This window comes from Phycodurus eques, chromosome 2 (genome assembly GCF_024500275.1).
Source record: "Phycodurus eques isolate BA_2022a chromosome 2, UOR_Pequ_1.1, whole genome shotgun sequence".
Classification (NCBI taxonomy): Eukaryota; Metazoa; Chordata; class Actinopteri; order Syngnathiformes; family Syngnathidae; genus Phycodurus; species Phycodurus eques.
This window is the reverse complement of record NC_084526.1, coordinates 18,564,677-18,585,904: the sequence shown is the minus strand read 5'-3', so window position 1 is coordinate 18,585,904 and position 21,228 is coordinate 18,564,677. Positions and strand designations below refer to the sequence as shown.

The 21,228-nt window shown below is 40.3% G+C and overlaps 1 protein-coding gene across 1 annotated transcript in view; it reads right to left on the bottom strand.

Moving 5' to 3' along the window:
* The window catches only part of tox3 (TOX high mobility group box family member 3), a 93,367-nt gene extending 74,049 nt beyond the window's left edge, over positions 1-19,318 (bottom strand). The window contains exon 1 of the mRNA XM_061701883.1: positions 19,191-19,318. Within this exon, the coding sequence (XP_061557867.1) occupies positions 19,191-19,292 (102 nt within the window). The 5' untranslated portion in view covers positions 19,293-19,318. The remainder of the gene's footprint in view (positions 1-19,190) is intronic.
* Between the last annotated feature and the right edge of the window lie 1,910 nt (positions 19,319-21,228).

Genomic DNA, 21,228 nt, shown 5'->3' with positions numbered 1-21,228 from the left:
ATAATTTAAGACCAGGAATGAACAAAGACTACGTATGTTGTTAAGGGGGCGCAGGGACACACACATAAATGCACATACTGTACACACACTTGAACAAAGCAAGGGTAAACATGATGAGAAGTGTATTTTTCATTGTTATTTAGGACAGTCAACCCATTAGCAAATTCCTTGTTTGGGTTCTTCTTGTTTTATAAGTGATGTCATTCTAATACGTTGTGCATGTGTTGTGTGCTTGAAGTTTTTTCTAAAGCTAATCCTGCATTATTTGTATGTACGCATGGTCTGAGAAGATTCTAAATTTGCTAACAGACTACGAACAAAAAAAAGTCCGAACATATTGATGAATCACAGATTTGTGCATCAAACGTGCATATGCACGATTTAAGCACAAATCAGCGCGTATGCATGGTTAGTGAAAGAGGCCCATTGAGACCAAGTCAAGACCAATACCTTGAGAAGTTGAGACCAAGTCAAGAACAAGACCTAAAATTTGAGGAGTTGATACTAAGACAAGACAAAGAACTTTTGGAGCAAGATCTGAAAATCTGCTAAACTAATAAAAGCAATTCAAGTCTGCTTCAACAATCAACCTTGCTCTCTAGAAATAGGAAAATTATATTTTCAGTAAATATAATTGTGTTGTAGCCGGCACGGTGGACGACTGGTTAGCACATCTGCCTCACAGTTCTGGGGTCTGGGGTTCAAATCCCGGTACCGCCTCTGTGGAGTTTGCACGTTCTCCCCGTGCCTGGGTGGGTTTTCTCCGAGCACTCTGGTTTCCTCCCACATCCCAAAAAAATGTGTGGTAGGTTGATTGAAAACTCTAAATTCCCCGTAGGTGTGAATGTGAGTGTGAATGGTTGTTTGTTTCTATGTGCCCTGAATTTGGCTGGCGACCGGTTCAGGGTGTAGCCCAAAGTTAGCTGGGATAGGCTCCGGCAGCCCGCAACCCTAGTGAGGATAAGCGGTAAAGAAAATGGATGGATGGATGGATGGATAATTGTGTTGGAAAAGTAAGTAGAGACGAAGACTGATCTCAAGTACTATAACACTGTAGTGATTAGGTTAGAATACACAGGTACCTGTACCCATTTTAACCTTGTTTGATGTCTAAATCTGATTACAAAATTATTATAATATAATACAGAATTGTACATCAACAAGTCAACAACAACAAGTTAAATATTTACAGAACAGTTAGATAGCTGCGCAGCATACCACTTCTTTTATGGCTTGAAACTACAAGGTTTTTCTTCTTCTGTGGTTTGTTAATCTTGTTAAACTAATACCCTGACTGAAATAAGGAAACAAAAACGAATTATGTTGCTAATAACAGCACCAATTGTAAGATGTTACAGTTTATTGTCAGTTCTTATGGGGAAGACCCACTGCAAACTGTGACATTCGCAGTCAGTGCTTGCAATGTATCATTGAATCAATACTTCCCTGTCCTTAATCCTGAAACCAATCTTTAGATTTAGGCCGGGTTTTACTCAAAGCATTACGCTGATGGGAAACAGTATGCATGGCAGCCAACTTAACAACCGCATATCTACATTGTACAACCACATATCAGGGAGATAAGCAACATAATATGAGCTGTGGACTGAATGCACAGCTGTGGGTTCACACGGAGGCTCAGTCGCTAATAGCACTGAGTCAACATGTGCAAACATCATTTAGGGGCTTTAAAAATTGGATTTAAGGAAGTGTTTGAAACAAGAGGAAAAAAAACAAGAACTATGTTACTGTTTGATCATTTTATGATGGGGGCATTAGACCTGATTTGGAAGGTAGCTGACATTGTGTTGACAACGACACTGTCGTAACTTTGTTTTTAATAACTTTTTTTGCAAACAGTAAACACTCACAGAACTCATTTCAGTAGTATTTAAGAACTAGAGCCACACTCAGTCAAGTGAAAACTTCTGTCATGGCCTAACTACTGTTTACGCAACAGGTAAACTAAATGAGTAGAGCCATATTTTTCTGTTCATACATCCATTTGGTTGTCCAATGTAAGTTTGCAGACTATGGACGGACAATGCCATTTTGCACATTGCATGGACTGTTTCATTTACCTCATAGTGACTCAGAGAGACAAATTTAAAAACACATTTTACAAATGCATTTTCCTTTGGGCAGTCACTACCCTACAAACGTTTGTATAAATCAGTTAGGTAGTTACTTGGCAGAGATAATTTTGATGCTCAGTCTTCAGGATGCGAGACACTTTCATCAATGCCACTGCTCCAATCAGAGCCAACATTGGAAAGGACGACCGACACAAAGCCATCCCTGCTGACAACACGATGACAAATAAACTTGATTGGGAGGTGATCGAGCATGTTTCACAGCATCTGCTCCACCCTGAATGCAGCGTAAACCACAGGTTAGTTGTAATGAGGTTCTTTTATGAGATGCGATAAAACAATCCAAGAGAGGTTTGGGTACTGGACTGTTCTGTCTGTTTTGTCAAAATCTGCTTCATGAAACAAAATCACGTTTCACAACTCAAATACTGTTTTTAGGAATGGTTTGTTTAAAACGCTTAAAATGTTTTAGTAAAGATTAAATGTTACAAACAAGCTTTCATTGTGAACTTCTTAAAGTAGTATTAAAATTACAATTCTGATTATATATATATATATATATATATTGGATTTTTGGGAGATGTCTATAGGATAATCGATTCTAAAAAGATTCAAATGTGCCCCTAGTTGCAGCCCTACTGGAGATGTCTGCAAGACATGTTCCTGGTTAGAGTGCAGGCAATATTTTGGTCTCCAGGACCCGGGAGACCTTGGCAATCTCGGCGACGTCTCCGCCTGTTAGATAGGCCCTTAAGTGACTTTGCTACGCCATATGCCGCTGGTTCTCAGCGGCTAAGCTCATGAATCTGATTACCCTTAACTACGAACTCAAAGTCACTGGATGATTGTATAGTAATTCAAGCAAGTACTGGCGGTCGTATGCTGATTTTCTCTGGATTTTTTTTTTCTGTTTTTGACGTCGTAGCCAAAGACATTTGGTTAAACTATCTGTAACTGTCGCTAGCTAATGCAACCCTGTACAGTACACTGATTTCATGGCAGTCCCGTGCAATTATAATCCAAACAACAAGATTTCTTAAGCTTTTAAGGGAAAAACAAATCATAAACAGTGACAGATTTTATTTATGAAGAACAACTTTATTCAATCATAAAACAAAATCAGTAGTGAACTTACAGCCTCAATTTTACCGATTGGTGTTAAACCTTTATAACATTATACTTTGAACTAGGGCTGGGGTGAAAAAAAATCAAATAACTCTTAAATCGACTTCAAAAAGAATTTCACAGAATTTCTGCCTCAAAGCTCCACTGGGTCCCAAAAAAAAAAGTTTCGCCAGAAACCAATGTTTAGCCAATGTTTCACACGGACATTTATGGCAGACGGTAGCAGTGTCGCACCACTGAGACACTTTGCCAGAAACGACAGAGGAACGTCTGTAACTGAGTTTAAAGACACTATTAGATGTGTAATGCACATGTAACATGTATGAGTGAGCTGAATGGTAGTTAGTGTTTTTTTGTTTTTTTGTTGTTTTTTTTCCGCTAGCTTGCTAATGCTAATGGTGAATGCAAACTGTTTAGGCAGATTATGTTGTCTCAAATCCTGTACAGTGTTTATGCCAGACACTTAGTACCAACATATTCAGTTTAAAGATAGAAGTCCAGCCCTCGGAAATTTGAATAAAATGCATGTTAGTAAAAAAATAATAATAATAATTACTCAAGTACTCGATTAAATATCTATAGGATAATCAATTCTAAAAAGATTTGATTGTGACAGCCCCATTTTGAACAACTGACAAAGTAATTGCATAATTTAGCAATGAAAACTAGAAATACATTGATATTTTACCAAACCAATTTTTTCTACCATTTGGGATGTAATATTGGCTCTATGGTGCCTCAGTAAACGTGAAATATGAATTAAAATTGTCCACGCATTCTTGAGCTCCAGACGGTTTTCTGCTGAGAGGCCTGAAATCAGGCAAGCGCCGTCAACATAAACGTATGCTCTCACAAGTGGGTCTTGTACACGGAGGCAACCAATCAGAGGAAAGGGGGCGGCCTTAGCCAATTATGGACAAAGCGGATACATAACTGGGTCAAACAAAAGTAGCTGTCTGAGAGGCCTTTTCTGGACACTCTTATGACAAAAGCAAGGTGTTTCTTTTAAATGAAATTCACACTTTTATACTCAAAACATGTGAGAGAGTCACTCTATGGAGTTCTAAATTGCCAAAATATGGAACCATTAAAGAACACCCATCCTTTAGAATGTATGAACTTGTGCATCACTCTTATTCTGACTTAAATTCTGCTACAGCTTTGTTGATAGAACCCACTGACAGACAAATGGTGGTGACCATCTGAAATAAACCTATGATTAAGACAAAATAGTGCAGACCGTAAAGACAAACAGTAGGGCTGCACGCTATTTTGTTTGAGAATCGTCATTGTGATGTATGTGTGCCCAATAGTCACATCGCAGGGTCTGCTGCGATGCTGGTGTGCTGTAATATACAGTGTAACTGTAATATTAATAGAGACCAGCATACAGACATAAATATGCCTTCATGCCGTGCCCTGGATCAAACTAGAAACCGCCCCTGGATCAAACTATATGAAAATGATTATATTTTTTTTTTTTTTTTTTGTTGGGGTTTCCGATGTCATATTCATATTCATCAATCTTCTACACTTCTACATTCGTCCTAATTAGTTCACCAGTCAATCGCAGGGCACATAAATAAAAACAACCGTTCACATCAATCTATCTTCAGTGAACCTACCATGCATGTTTTCGGAATGTGGGAGGAAGCTGGAATACCCAAGTCACTGTCTAACTTGTCCCCATTGCAAGCGGACTGTAATAACCAAGTGTTCTGCATTTCCATTTGGATTAGGGTCCTCCCCTGGCCCATCTCCCACCACTGTGCAACTGTTCCTGGAAATGTTGGTCTAATCCTGCAGACCAATAACGAACAAACTAACCTAATTGAATTAATTGCGAAGCATTTTTGGGAACCAAAAATATTTTTTTACCTTTGTATGACTGTTAAGAATGTTAACATGGACCTATAGTTAGCAGTGTTGACTCTCTCCGTACTTCCTGTACCGTGAAGAAAATGGTTGTGCGTATGATAATACTGTGCACTTGTCAGTTTTTTATATCATCGACAAGTCAGTCGGCAACATCACTGTCAGATACAGGAGCTCAGTGCGACAGTACTGCAGCGATGACAACGCACTAAAAATAAACGCTCTCTAATCTCAGTGAGAAAATTGGGTGTTTAATAAATCTGGCAAACTGCAGTTCATGACATGCTACAATTAAAAAACTGTAAAAAAAATAAATACAATTTTTAAAAAAAGAAGAAGGAAAAAAAAAACGTCAGCTATTCACGTTTTGTACAATTACACATTTTACAAGCACCCTGGAGTCCGATCTGTCAACTGTGTGAAGCTTGAAAAAAACAGCTTGTGAGGTCACATACACACACGTGCACACTCTTCCCGGGCACACAGTTTAAGTTGTGTTTGGATATGTTTAGAATGTGTGCGATGAAATGGCACCAGCTGTGTACACTGGAGGGATGCACAAGGCCCACTCATGGAGGCGAAGCTTTAACCCCTTCCCTGCTAACCATGCAGAAGGTGGGACAAAGGACACAATGGAACTGGGGAGGGGGAAGAGAGCTTTTGCAACTATTCAGTGTCAGGATCGGTTTCTTTTTACAGACCCAGTAAAAGCCTCAGGTAATTACAGCTGCAACCTTTCAACTGCCACTTTTTCCACAGCACAAACATGAGTGACTCAAGTGGATCATAGGTGGCTTAAAAAAATAAATACAAACAATAATACACAATTGTAAAAGTGTATTTTACACAAGTAATGTCCTAGAAAAAGCCACCATGAACATACAGTATAAACTACTTCAATTAGCAGCAAGAACACCCCTGGAGGAGAGCGCCACCTAATGACACATTAATGCCTCGTTTCCAAAATAGTGCCTCCAAGACAGCAAAAAAAAAATGCCACACTGAACACATTACTCAAAATGAGGCATGTTTAAAAACAATAACAATGGAGGACAACAAGAGTCTACCTCGTGTCACAGGGAGACAATTTATTCAGGAGGAGACTGAGGGAAGCAAAAAAAATGACTGCTGCGGCGAAGGGGAGACTGTGAAGTATAATACTGCACAGCAAAAGCTATGGTAAACTCAAATTCTACAATTACACATTTTATTCAACAAAATATTAAGGGTGGCGAGAAAATGGAGCGCTACAGCTCAATGTCTTTAATCAAATGTTACCATAGAGCTGCAATTTTATCCAAGAGGAGACAGAAGAAAGCAAGAAAATGGGCCACTGCAGCAAGTGGAGACTGCGGAGTATATTTTTTTTCAATGTCCACAGCTTCAGCACAGCAAATGGGTAACCTTAAATTAGCATGTGTGTTTAGTTTTGTTATTCCTAGCAACAGTAACTCAAATGTTACAGTATGACAATTTTATTTGAAGGAGACTGAGAGCAGCAAGAAAATGATTTGCTGCGGACAAGTGGAGACTGTGGAGTGTATTATAGTACTGTACTTTGGAGTCCAGAACTAAGGCACATCAACAGGGTTTGCTAACTGTAACGTGTGTTTATTTCGTTTTTAGCCATGTGTACTCAAATGTTCTGATATGCCAATTTCATTCGGAGATTGAGGACAACAAATAAAAGGACCGCTGCAGCAAAATTGAGAATATAATACTGCAGCATTCAGAGCTAATGTATATCAACATGGTAAGCTAATGTTATGCGTTTATAGTTGTCATTTCTATCCATGTGGACTCAAATATTATAATAATGCAACAACTATTTTTTTCCATGTTTTTCCTTTCATTTGTCACCCCCCTAACACATGAAAGTTGGTACATTTTAGTCTATATGTTTTTGCAATGGTGGAATTCCTGTTCGTTTGAGTATTCACACCAGAGCAGGTGAAGAGTTTGCAAAAACATCTGTTGGTAATTTCAATCTCTCTGCGCCTGAAGGCAATGAAACCCCACACACTAAATGGATACTGTATCTGAAACATTATTAAGGGAAAAAAAGTGGGGGGAGGCAGACCAGATGGTCATAAATATGAGGGATACACTGGGTCTCTTTCATGACAGCATTTAAGTTGATCACATTCTGTTTTTACAAACAGAAAAAACGCAGACATTGCCGTGTGCTGAGCACTGAGACTTAAACACATAACCTTCGCTGTCTCACATCATGTGTATAATACGGAATCGGACAAATCAACACTGGATGTGCAGAAAATAAACTCTAATGTGCTCATTTAAAGGTTTTCCAAACGATGGAAACAGCTCTGTTACTGACTGCAACCAGGTGTTGCTACACGTGATCCAAAGAGACAATAAAAAAATGTGAGTCACAATGCTGAGTCACCAACCTAACAACCAATCATTGAAGAGCAATATTGTCAACACTTGAAAGTAAATGCAACAGAATATTGTAAGTCTAGGTAAAGTGGAACATTTGAGGTAAAACACAATCTGTTTGTTTTTCCCTTAATATCACAAGGGGATGGGACTTTGGCTAAAATATGTTTTTAAATAAGGAAATTAAGCACCTAGTGGTTACCATGTCTGCTTCAAAGTTCTGACATTCTGGGTTTGAATTTTGCCTTTGGCTTCCTGTATGGAATTTGCATGTTCTCCCATGGGATTTTACCCAAAAACAAGCACGTTAGGTTGATTGAAGACTCTAAGTTGTCCACAGGTATGAATATGAGTGTGAATTGTTTGTCTCTATATAACCAGCAATTGGCTGCTGAACAGTCCTTGGATGTGCCCAACGTCCTGGGAAAGACTCCAGCAGCTCACGTGCGACCCAAATGAGGACAAGTGCCATACTGTAGAAAAGGGATGGAGGGATGATTTACCTAAATAATAAAACCTGAGATACCTGAGAAGTTTGCATTCATTTTTTCATGATATGGCTCTGCATTACATACATGTTGCTTAAAGGAGTTGGGTCAAAAGATGCAAACCTCCATAGCTAATTTCACATTGTTGTTCTTCAGGTCAAAACTAGTTCAGACTGAATTGACAGCGCTTCGGCTGGTTTCATCCAAGTAGTGTTGTCTAGTTTGCCTACACTGCTTTACAGAAATTATTACTCACCAATGAATGCCACACAATCGACAGACTTCTTAACGACTGATTAATCAACTTACTAAATAAAATCAATATTCACTAAATCGGACAGTGAGCGATTAATTCATGCACTAATCTTTTTCAGGCTAGACTAGCAACTCACTCCTCTCTGGTATTCATAAGAAATCACTCTCTCGCCTCCAGCTAGTTCAGAATGCAGCAGCTTGGCTACTCATGGCATCGAATGATTCTAAGATCTTATTGATTACTTTTAAAGCACGTATCGGCCTGGCTATGGGCTATGTTACCAGTCTTTTAACCTCGTATGAGCCAGCCCGCAGTCTCAGATTTTTGGGTGAGGCCATTCTGGTTGTTCCAAAGTTGAGGCTTAAAACTGAAGGTGATCGAGCATTCTCCATCAGAGCGCCTCGACTTTGGAATGGCCTGCCTAAGGAAATTGCAAATTTGGTGGGATCTTTTAAATCTTATAACGCACTTTTACGGACGCGCTTTTATGTGATGTCGTCTACTCCCCCGTTCTTATTATTTTTTAATTTTTCCTAATTTACTAATTTGTATTTCTTTTCATTTTATTGTGTAGATCTATTTATATTCATTTATTTATAAATTGATTTTATATTATCTTGTTGTTTGCATGTTTTTAGATATACTTATCGATCTATTTATTCATTCATTTATGAATGGATTTTATTTTATCATGCTGTTTTTATAGGTTTATGTACTTACTTATGTTTTCACTCTACATAAACCCTCTTGGTCTCAGTTGGGCAAGCTGAGTTCTTGCTTTGTTTGGGGGCTTCATTGCCTGAGGATTCACTCTTCGTTGTTCTGGTTTGTTCTTCATGATATACGATCGTGATGCTTGGTGTGTACTGTGTTTTATTGTCTGTCAAAGCACTTTGTGGACCTGTTTGTAAAGGTGCTGTACAAATAAAGTGAGTATATTATTCTACGGACATTTATTAACCATACATGCTTTTTTTTCTTTTTCTTTTTACATTTTAACATTCTTACTTTCATACAATGTTACTTTTTGTACAACTTTTGTGCCTTTCCCAAAAATTCATTCATTCATTCATTGATTAGGTAGTATTGTTTGAATAGTATTTACTAGGCTTTACACGATCACGATTTTTGGGGCCGATCAGCAATCAGTGAATTTAAAAAAACGATAAACGATCCGATCACAAGATGTGTCTAGTTAAATGACTTGTTCATTTTCAAAAGTATTCTCCAGTCCAGTGATTCGCAACCAGTGTGCCGTGGCACATTAGTGTGTCATGAGCAATCTTCAGGTGGGCCGTCGGAAAGTATCAAATTTTACTTAACTGCTCAAAATCTTATTCATTTACAAGAAATAATGTATCTTTGTTCCTCTATTTATGCCAGTGAGGCATAGTGACAGACAGAACAAATATATGCTCTTCTATTAGATGGCAGGAAGTACATACAGTAAAGACGCTTTCCCAAAAAAATTTATATCATGGAAAAGTTTATTTATTTCCATAATTCCATTCAAAAAGTTAAACTTTCATAGATTATAGATTCATGGCTCACAATTTAAACAATTCCAAGTATTTCATTGTTTATTTTTATAAAATTTGGGATTCCAGTTTATAAAACCCACGAAATCAGGAATTCAAAAAATTTTAATACTGTGAAGAAATTAGCCCAAAATTTGCAGGCCATTAATGTTTTAAACTGAGTGTCACACACTAATCACCTCCTAAACTCAAAGCACCTGCACAGGTTTCCCCAGGTGTCATTAAATTGCTTCAGTTTGGTTCAATTGTCTCAGTTGGGTTCAATATGGGGAAGACTGCAGACTTGACAACTGGCCAGAAGACCATCATCGATACCCTCCATAGGATGGGTAAGCCACAGAAGTGCAAAGCTAAGGAGGCTGGCTGTTCACAGAGTGCTGTGTCCAAGCATATCAATGGAAAGTCTAATGGAAGGACAAACTCTGGCAGGAGAAGATGCACCAACAAAAGAGATGACCGTGGGGTTCAGCGAATTATTAAAGAGAGAAGATTAAAGAATCTAGCAGAGATCCAGAAAGAGTGGAATGAGGTGGAAGTCACAGCTTCAAAAACCACCACATTCAGACGCATCTGGTAGATGGGCTACAACTGTCGGGTTCCTCAGGTCAAGCCACTTCTGAGCCTGAGCCAAAGATAGGAAGCATGTCAATTGGGCCAAGAAGAATAAGGACTGGACTCTTTTCCGATGAAAGTGTGTCTTTCATTCGGGATTCAAGGTCTAAGGGTTTGGGGAAAGACGGGTGAACAACAGAACCCAAGCTGCTTGAGGTCCAGTGTGAAATATCCACAGTCATGATTTGGGGTGCAATTTCCAGTGCAGGTGTTGGTAAACTGCTTTCTTAAATCCAAGATCCCCGCAACGGTCTACCAGAATGTTTTAGAGGACTTCATGATTCCTTCTGCTGAGGATCTGTATGGAGATGCAGATTTCATTTTCCAGCAGGACCTGGCCCCTGCCAATCCCGCACCAAAACCTGGTTTGATGCCCATGCCATCACAGTGCTTGAATGGCCAGCCAACTTGCCGGATCTAAACCCCATTGAGAATCTATGGGGTATTATCAAGAGGAAAATGAGGGGCACCAGACCCAAAAACAAAGAAGAACTGACAGCAAGCATCAAGGAAATCTGGGCTTCCATAACTACCAGGCAATGCCACAGGCGGATTGCCTCAATGCCTCGGCGCATCGAGTCAGTGATTAAACCAATGGGCTTCCCAACCAAGTATTGAGGATTAATATATCGTTTGAAAAGTACCATATTTTGATTGATTTAATGTGACGCTAATTTCTTTCTTTTTTTCTACTAACACTGAGAAGTAAATGGTGATTTCTTCACAGTATTCAAATGTTTTGAATTCCCAAGTTTTATGAGTTGGAAGCCCAAATTATGTAAACATAAAAAAATAAATACTTGAAATTGTTAAATTGTGGGCCCTGAATCTACAATCTATGTAGTTGTACTTTTTGAATGGAATTATGGAAATAAATAAACTTTACCATGATATTCTAACTCTTTGGAAAGGGTCTGTAATTACTGTGTATATACTTTTTGTGGCATTTTTGTTTGTTGGTGTGCCGTGAGTTTTTCCAATTGTAAAATATGTGCCTTTGCTCCATAAAGGTTGGAAATCACTGCTCTCGTCAGGTCAAACCAACATTACAACATGACAGAAATAATGGGTGCTAACTTACTCTAACTGAATTACTTTATTGTCATTAAATTACTACACACACACCAATACTTTAGAGCATGATTCCACTTAACGCCAGCATGTTTACGTACAACCGTTAGTACTAGCACTGGTTTGCTAGGCAACATAACGTTTTGTTGCCTGCTTGCAAGCCGTATCGTATAAAAAGTACGTGAACATACATCCAGTAATCCTTAATTTAAAGATATCTGCCGAGCACCGGTGACCACCACACGTTTTTCCCCATTTTGTTCTTATAATACACGTATCGCGATGTCGTCGCCATGGTAACGAGTGTATCCGGTCGTGTTTGAGTTGACAAGATAAAGCCCCGTGATCGTAAAAGATGGGATGCAAAGATTTTATTGCAGTAGTCTGACATAGTGCAATCATGAAAGACCAAATTTGTCTTGTAGTCTGATCCGCCGCCGACATGTTTTTTTTTTAAATAACTATATCGGCTGTCCAATATTTACAGTAGTACGTCAAAAGACATGCGACAAGGCCAAAACAATAAAGTAGCTTTTGACTTCAAATATACTGTACACGATGGCGACGCGGAGTAAATGTTATTTGCGGACCCATTCAATGACGTCATTGATCGGATCGGCAAATTATGACAGCTGATCAGCATAATTATGGCAAATTATGACAGCTGATCAGCATAATGCAGGGGTGCCCAAACGTTTTGGCTCAGGGGCCACATTGCTGTAAAAAAATTGTCATGCGGGCCAGCATTAATTTTACATGCTACCGACGAGGGGAATCCTTTTTTGTATTTTTATTTTACTGTTTTACTATGCTGTCTGCTGCTAGGTAGATCTTATAACTGCCTGACCTGGATAAATGAAAGTTAAAATAAAAATGAAAAAAAATGATGCAAAATATAGTATTTTTATGAAATTTAACTCAAACTCAAACTTTATTCATCAGAATCCACAAACAACATGCTTGCATTCATGTGAAGGGTGATACTGAGATCTCGACTGCAGTAAATCGGGAAGGTCTGGCTCAAAAGCGGTGGTTTTAATGCGCAAGATGTCACGCAGGTGGGAGTCACTTCGTCTTGTCCTCACGCGGTTCTTATTCATGTTCATGACTGAGAATGTCTTCTCACACAAGTATGTCGAGCCAAACAAGCTCAACATTTTCTTAGCAAATGTACGAATCTCTTGGAACCTGTCTTTATCCAGCTGCTGGTAAAAGTTGACAAGAGGGAGTTGTTGGTACCGGCTGCGACACTCTGTGTCACACTGCAGCTCAATGAGCTCCAGCTGCAGGTGGGCTGGAACGTCACTGAGATCCACGGAAACGGTTTGGTACATAGAACTTTTTGGCGAATAATACAATGGAGTTTTGTAGCTTTACCTCCTTCTTCGCTTACTTTGTGACACACTAGGGTTGATAATCCACTGTGCTCGCCAACCATGGGAGGTGCACCATCCGTAATAATCCCCGTGATTTTATTCCACTTTAATTTTATGTCATGTACGGCGGAACAAACAGAAGCAAATAAATATTTCCCTCTTGTTTGGTTGTGAAGGCTCTGGAGGTCAAGTAGCTCTTCACGCACGTTCATTTCACTGTCCACTCCTCTAAAAAAAATCAGTAACTGAGCGCTGTCGGATGCATCCGTGCTTTCGTCACAGGTTCACGAAAAAAATTCAATCTCCAATCCTTTTGCGTCCAACTGTCTCTTAATATCAGAAGAAACTTCTTAGCCTCTTCGTGACACAGTGCTACGAGCCAGGAAAACATTGGCGAACTGTTGCTTTTTCTCAGGACAAATGTTCTCCACCATTTTCATCACACAGTCTTGAATAAATTCACCCTCAGTAAAAGGTTTGTAGTGCTTGGCAATCAGCGTTGCCACCTCATAGCTTGCCTTTGTTGTATTTTCATTCGACTCACTGGCTCTTGTGAAAAAGTGTTGCTGTGCCGTTAAACCAGCTTCCAGTTGCTTCAATTTTTCACTGCGTTTGTTCCCAGTTAGCTTGTCGTAATTAGCATGTTCCGTCTGGTCGTGCCTCTTTATATTGAACTCCTTGAACACAGCCACAGTCTCTTGGCAAATTAGGCAGACGCAGTTGTTTCGAAACTCAGTGAAAAAATATTCAGACTTCCATTTGTCCTGGAAACGTCGGCCCTCGCTATCAACTTTTCTTTTCTTACTTCCAGTTGCCATTTTAGAAATGGGCAAAACACAGATCATGCGCAAAACGGCCCCGCGGGAGTTCAGCCACAAGTTTACTGCCATCCTGTGGTGAAATATAAAATTGCGCGTGTATTTTGTACTGCCGGGCCACATATTATTGGTTTTATGACAGAGGCTTCGGGCCAGTGGAAATATGAACCCGGGCCGGACTTTCGGCATGTCTGGCATAATGCTAATTATCGGCCGATACCTGATCAAGCTGATCAGATCGGTGTAAATTCTAGTATTTACATGGGATAGTAAAATCTTGGAATGTTCCAAAATGTTTTTTTTTTTCAATACTGTTGACCAGAAGAACTCTGAACCTTTGTACAGCCATATATTTCAAACGTTTTTCATCAAATTCCAAATTGTACTACTTAAGATACATTGAACTTTATAGATTACATGTAATGATGAAATTCCTAGTCCAAAGCATTTTACAGAAGTATTATTCTTCTGTCTGAAGTCGCAGCTCGTTCGTCCTCCATCTCATCTCCATTAGTCATGACTAGAGTGCCTAATTAACTCTCTGTCACTCGTGTGGATTTTCTGTCAATTTAAAAAAGGAACCTCTCATGTCGCAAAAAGTGCCTTTGTGTTGAGTTTTTGTTTTTTGATCTGTTACTAAAGATCCTGCCAGGGTGTATTAATAGATTTAAAAGAGCAATGCTTAACACCAACTGAGTGTAAGCTCTCTGCGAAGTGAGAAATAAACAAGAGGGACGGTTTGAATGATGCATGCAAAGGAGAGCATGTGTCCGCCATGCAAACGGTAGTCATTAGCATGGAACGCGTGCTTTGTGCTTGTTCTAACCTACCCTCCGTTTCCCTTTCCATCATATCTGGTAGAGATATAGGATAAGCCTCCTTTTGCATTATGGCCAATTAACTGTTGCAGATGATTACACTTGACCTGGGGAATTTCGGCACAAATGAAGAACAAGAAATCAAGCCAAATCAAAGCAGCCTACTGGGGGCTGATGAAGACATGATGAAATTGGGCACATATGACAAGTTGGCCACAATAGAGCTGATGAAACATTATGACAAAGCCAGCAACTGTTTTTTGCAGTGGCAGAGGCCAAATAGACCTGATAACCTAGAAGTTGGAAAACATTGTTTGGACTTTATAACGATTTATTTTTCTGTCAGTGTGATGGATCACCACTACTACAATGCTGACATCATATCGCTCCCTCCCCAAAAATTTGGGGCTTGCAAAACATTGTGGGAGTAATAAACATACTACAACACCCTCGTGATGCTGAACAAGAATGCAGTGTGAGGACTCTTGGAAATAATGTTAATGGCAATGGTCTCTTATAATTACTGTATAGTCTACACCTGAAAGTAACAAACACTGATGATGGAATATTGGTTTTTGATGTGTGCTTTGGATGAGGGGTGGGCATAATAATCGATTTAATTGATTGCGAAGAATTTTGCCTATTTTTTTTTTAAATTGGAGTACACCTTTTTGGCTGCAAACAGTTGTGATGCTGTTTAGTCACTCAACTTTTACGTAAGAAGAAGCAACATGACATCAGTTAAGGCATACATTTCACTTAGGCCCCAGCATTATTCTGCTTGCAAGGAAACGGGAGTTCAGAACATCCTCAAAAATACTAATATTTTTTTTCCCCTGTTCCATCAAGCATATTTACCCAAATGCCTATCCAATGCTTTGACCCCTACAATACCCGCTACTGAGTCTGTCAGGTAAGCCTTTAGAAGAAAATAAATAAATCACATTTTAACACCTACAGCACGATTTACTAAAATCTTCAAATACTTTGTGGGTTTGAAAAGTTTCACACGTAGCTACTAAAATGACTGAAAATGCTGTCCATGGGTTCTTACTTTACGACGGAGTTCCGTTCCTTCAACAGTGACATAACTACTTTTGACAATTTTGTATGTCAGTGTGAACGCGCTGTAGTCCGTCGCTAACCTACGCTATCGCTAACACAGTAGTAAATTAATATTACAGTAAATACTTGTCTGAAAACTAGGGATGTAACAATATTCACGACACCGCGATATCGCAAAATTAAAAGTGCTTCGATATCGTCGTGGTCTTGTCTGTATAAAATAATGGGCCGTCGTGTTTAAAATCTAGTTTTGGGTTGGCTATACGCAGCCACACCACTTAACCAGGCTGCTCCAGACAGAATACAGCACTCCACTTCCTCATTAAGAGTATGAATGCACCCAATTGGACACGTAACCCATGTGACCATGTAGGTACATCACATAAAATAGTGATTGGCTGACTGGTCCACGCGACCAGATGCTGCGTTGGGAGGGATGCAGAAACAACTCGGTGCCCCAAGTCCCTCCCACAGCTACAGTGTAGCCGCTATGCTAGTCTGAGTGTTGCGTTGCAATTGATTGGGCGACAGCACGCCTTGTTCTTCGCGCCGGCCTCGGTCCCTGCAAACGGCCCACGGGCCTGCATCGGCTGCTAGTGGACCGCTACTTTGCGAAGCCGTATCCCACACCAGGGAGCCCCACTAGCTGCCACCACCGTGCCCCTTCAATGAGATGATCCACTGATTTCAGCATTTTGTTACAGCAGCACTCTTCAATGGTATATTTGTGAGTGCTTATCTCAAGTCGAAAGTTGCGGGTGAAAGAACATCACACAGAGAGAGAATAACGATTCAGACTCCCCAATACAACATATCCCTCCGCCAATACATTAGTCATCCCAAAAATGAAATTATGAAATAGATCCATTCCACACAAATACAGCTATCAATGCAACAATAAGGGTGAGAAGCTTGGTCATCGGGGGGGGGGGGGGCTCAGAGTAGAGCCGTTGCTCCTCCGCATTGAGATGAGCGCTTGAGATTGAGATGTGGCTAGGGCATCTGATTGGGACGCCTCCCTGGTGAGGTGTTCCGGTCACATCCCACTGGTAGGAGACCCCGGGGACGACCCAGGATACGCTGGAGAGACTATGTCTGACGGCTTGCCTGGGAACGCCTCGGGAACCCCTCGGAGGAGCTGGAGGAAGTGGCTGGGGAGAGGGAAGTCTGGGCTGCCCTGGTAACGCTACTGGCCCGCGATCCGACCTCGGATAAGCGGAAGAAAATGGATGGATGGATGGAATGCAAAAATAAATCTGACATACTTCCCTCTCTTCAAATGAAATGTCCATATTTCAGATTAAAACATATTACAGAGGATGCTCAGAAAAATAAATCATCTTACCATATCCCTAATCAGAGGAAAAGATTCTTATGCCTTTAAGAGTGCTCATGCGTTTTTGACGTCACTTGAATTTTTGGACTCAAGCAAGGAAAACAATGTTTGTAGACAGTATCCAATTTCTAACATTATAAATAGATTTTTTATGGACAGTTTTGTTATTGTGAGCATATATTATTGCTGCAGCAATAATACTGTTTTGGAGGTAGAGTATATGCATGTAAACATTGGATGGACAGGGATAGAAGTGCATGGTAATATATGATTTGAAGCTGCCTTTTTCACAAAAACCTGTGGGAAAATGGACAACAACTACTAAAACCTAATGAGAAGGACTCAGCAAGCGTGAAGAAGAGCAAGAAAAAGAGGTTTTTCAGTTCTTCTGCTTTCACCTCTTCTTGCAATACCGTGAGCTTTCCCACGATATTGCAATAATTATCGTACCGTGAGATTAATACCGCGATTAAAACAGAACCGTGAGATATAGATATCGTTGCATGCCAAATGAAAACACTTCTAAGCCACAAATATAAAACGATGAGATAAAAAAAAAAGGGAATACTGCAATAACTGAGCCTTCATTGTGTGCCATTCAAAACTTGAAAACCTCAAATGTCGATACGGTTGTAAACAAAAGACGCCTAAATTCATGTGGACAAAATGATTTATGTGAAAAAAGCTTAACAAAAGCCTTGCGTTCCGCCATTGTTGTTTTGAACGAGATGTAGTCCAGTGAATTTTCCCACTGTGGGATCAATAAAGTCGTCTTCTTCGTCTTAGTCGTGCATGTCCATCATGTATTGCAGGGTTGCACTTTTCAGTATTTACACTAGAATTATACAGGGGCGGTTTCTGATATAGGCGATATGGGCAGCCACCCAGGGCATCATTCTGTGGGGCAGCGGCACCCCCGCTGTCGTTCAAGATCGGCCAGGGGTCCACAATCGACGGCCAACCCACAGGGCGCATACACGTCAGCTACACATATGACCGTTGCATAGGGTGCCAGGACCGCCTCTGGAATTATAACACGTTTTCACAAAAAGTTTATCGTATGAATGAGTAACCAAAAACAGAGGTTTTTAAAAATGATTTTAATCAATTTTAATTGAAAACCATTTGAAGCAATCAGCGAAGAAAGGTCTTACTAATACAAATGTACAGGGGGTGGCGATGTAACCTGAATTTGTACGCAAGTCCAACTTCCAGTCTATTGCCAACTTAAAGTATCGTAGTAGTAGTCATACTTATAGTAAATATTTTTACAAAACACTTGTAGGCCATCAATACACAACATTCGAATGAAAAACATTATCTACGATGTTAACTTTTTTTGTCGCCTGATTACATATTACAACGCCACTGCAGAAAATCATTGTTTTAGCACCATTCGTAACCTCGAAATGTCTATGTCGGTACTGTCGTAAACCGAAGAACCCCTGTATGCTTAATTATTAAGCTTGACAAATTGAGTTAAGAGAAAAAAGAGCAACAACAGCCTTGCGTTTTGCTATTGTTGTTTCAAATGTGACCAGGAAATGTTTTTTTTTCACGATTTTAGTCCAAAATGTCTGCTTCAACTTGTACAAAGCAGTCAAAGCAATGAGCAAAGAAAGGTAATGCCAATAACTGAAATATTAGCAATAAATATAAGGGGGAAAAGCATATATTTGTGTATTGCTTCAATGAACTACTATGACGTTTTGCAAAAAAATATTCAAGTAGGAAGATCAAATTAAACAATATCTGAAAATAATTTCATATTTTCAATTACAGTATTTGGATGAGGTTTGAATACAATTACATATTTAATGCCTGTTTTAGGAATAACTGTAGCACTACTACTGAAACTACTACTGTGGTGATTTGCCTTTATTTTTATATATTTTTTTGCATTATATTTGATGGCAACATGGTATGTCTTCAAGTCCAAGGTAGATGAAACTGTCTGTGTCTGTTTGTCGTTGTTGTTTTTTTACTGGGGTCCAGATCGTAAAATGCTGTTATTGATTGTTTATCAACCCTATAAACCCATGCCTTTTGTGCTCTTAATCCTAATTCATGATGTCATGGCATGCCACTGCATTACCGGTAAATTCGTGGTGGTAAATGTTTGCTGCTCTTGCCAGATTTTAATATGACTGGACTAAAGTTTGTTAAAAGTTTGCGTATAAGTGGCAGATGAGATCAATTGAGTAGCTTTTAGTGCTGTGGGGTTAGAGCCGAAGAACCGAAAATTAATATGTTTAAATCAGTTTGCAAGAGGTGCACGCTGGTGTTTTAGGCTTATCATCAACAAACAAGCCCCCTCACCTTGTTGAAGTTGTAGTATCCCAGACAGTGAGAGAAATCCAGGTTCGGCGATTCTCCGGGAATAGCATTTCCACCGGCGTTGGGGTAAAAACCTACATCCATGGCAAAAAAAAAAAAAAAAACAGTAGGTGGGGTCGCGCGGCTGTGGCGCACCGGGGTACGGGGTGCTTTTCGCGACTTTACAATCCAAAGCGCACCGCGGAGCCTGGTGGTGGTGGTGGTGGTGGTGGCGGCGGTGGTAGCAGTACAAGTAGTAGTAGTAGTGGAAGTTTGGGTTATCCCTCTTCGACGCGCAAGGAATCCCTGCAGGAAGGCTGTAAGAAGGTGCCCCTCATGGAACGCCTGTGGCCGAGCATGTACACGCAGCTGCTGGATACAAAAGACTAGCAGGGAGCGAGCGAGTGGGTGAGTGAGCGAGGCTCGAGTGAGCGCGGGTCCACCTCCTCCTCTTACTTCTCCTTCTCACACGAACGCACCGATTGAAAGTTCAGAGTTAGTCCGCCCGACGCATTTCAACGCCAATTGAAACAACTTAGTGGAGGAAGTAGCCGAGCAAGACTGTGCTATGGCTCCACGAACACGCGGTGAGTGGAAATTAGGTGTTGTTGTTCAAGATTGAAGCTGTGACTGCACTGCACACGCCAGAGGAGAACAAGGTGAAGTGCCGAGGAGAATACACGGCGAGACACGCCCATGCTAACAGGATGCTAATCATAGCAGTTGGTAAACTCAGCAGAACTCTTTTGATCCAAGTGGCTAACACATATATTGATGTTTAACCTATATGTTTATGAAATAAATAATACATAAAAGCTCACATTTGGTCACTGTAGCCCTATATGTCTTTATTGGGTGTTTCTCTCTTTCCCTCCTTGGAAATTCACCTAAAAGCTAGCTGTGTGTAAAAGTTCTAAACAGGAACTTACTTTTCGTGAAGTTATTAAATAATTCACTGCCAGCCACTTTCAAAGCAGAGTACCCCATATTGCTAGCTATTTTAGAGAATTTTGACTGCTCTTTCAAGACCAACAGAATATTGTGTTCTGCAACAATGTAAGCATCGGAACTACCCAAAAAAAGAAATCGGAGACTCTCTTCTTTCGCCAGAAACACAAAATTAATTTCTAGATTTTTCCATTCTTTAGGAAACAGCAGCACAAGATGCGTTGGTTTCAGATAAAAACACTGGACTAAAAAGTGGAGAAACGCTTTTCAATCAGAACAGTGACTTGGATGCAAACTGTAAAACAACAAAAACAAGACTGAGAAAGAGCTTTGGATAGAAAAATATTTATTCATAGATATATCCATCCATCCATCTACTTTCTGAGCCACTTCTCCTCACTAGGGTTGCGGGCGTGCTGGAACCTATCCCAGCTATCATCGGGATTTAGGCGGGGTACACCCTGAACTGGTTGCCAGCCAATCGCAGGGCACATACAAACAAACAACCATCCGCACTCACATTCACACCTACGGGCAATTTAGAGTCACCAATTCATGCATGTTTTTGGGATGTGGGAGGAAACCGGAGTGCCCGGAGAAAACCCACGCAGGCACGGGGAGAACATGCAAACTCCACACAGGCGGGGCCGGGGATTGAACCCCGGTCCTCAAAAGTGTGAGGCTGACGCTCTAACCAGTCGACCACCGTGCCGCTTTATAGGTGTGTGTGTGCGTGTGTGTGTGCGCGTGTGTGTGCGTGTGTGTGTGCGTGTGTGTGGCGATATTACTTGGCGTTTGCCAGTCACCCCTTCGCATCATTTCTCACAAGCACAACATACACTTTCTACTAACTACCGTGACATATAGGCCTACTCTCTACCATAAATGTACTTACGCTGTTCGAGTGTTAGGTGACTAAACTTGTCTTCTGACTTCGAATGTGTTGGCATTTCTTTCCCTCATAATCGACGTGACAACCTGCTAATCTTTAGCTTAAACTCAAAAGCTGTGCCGATCTCAAATCCATGTGATGCAACACTGCTATGTACTGGTATCTGTGCAATATTACATTTTCACTTAGGCCTGCTGCACA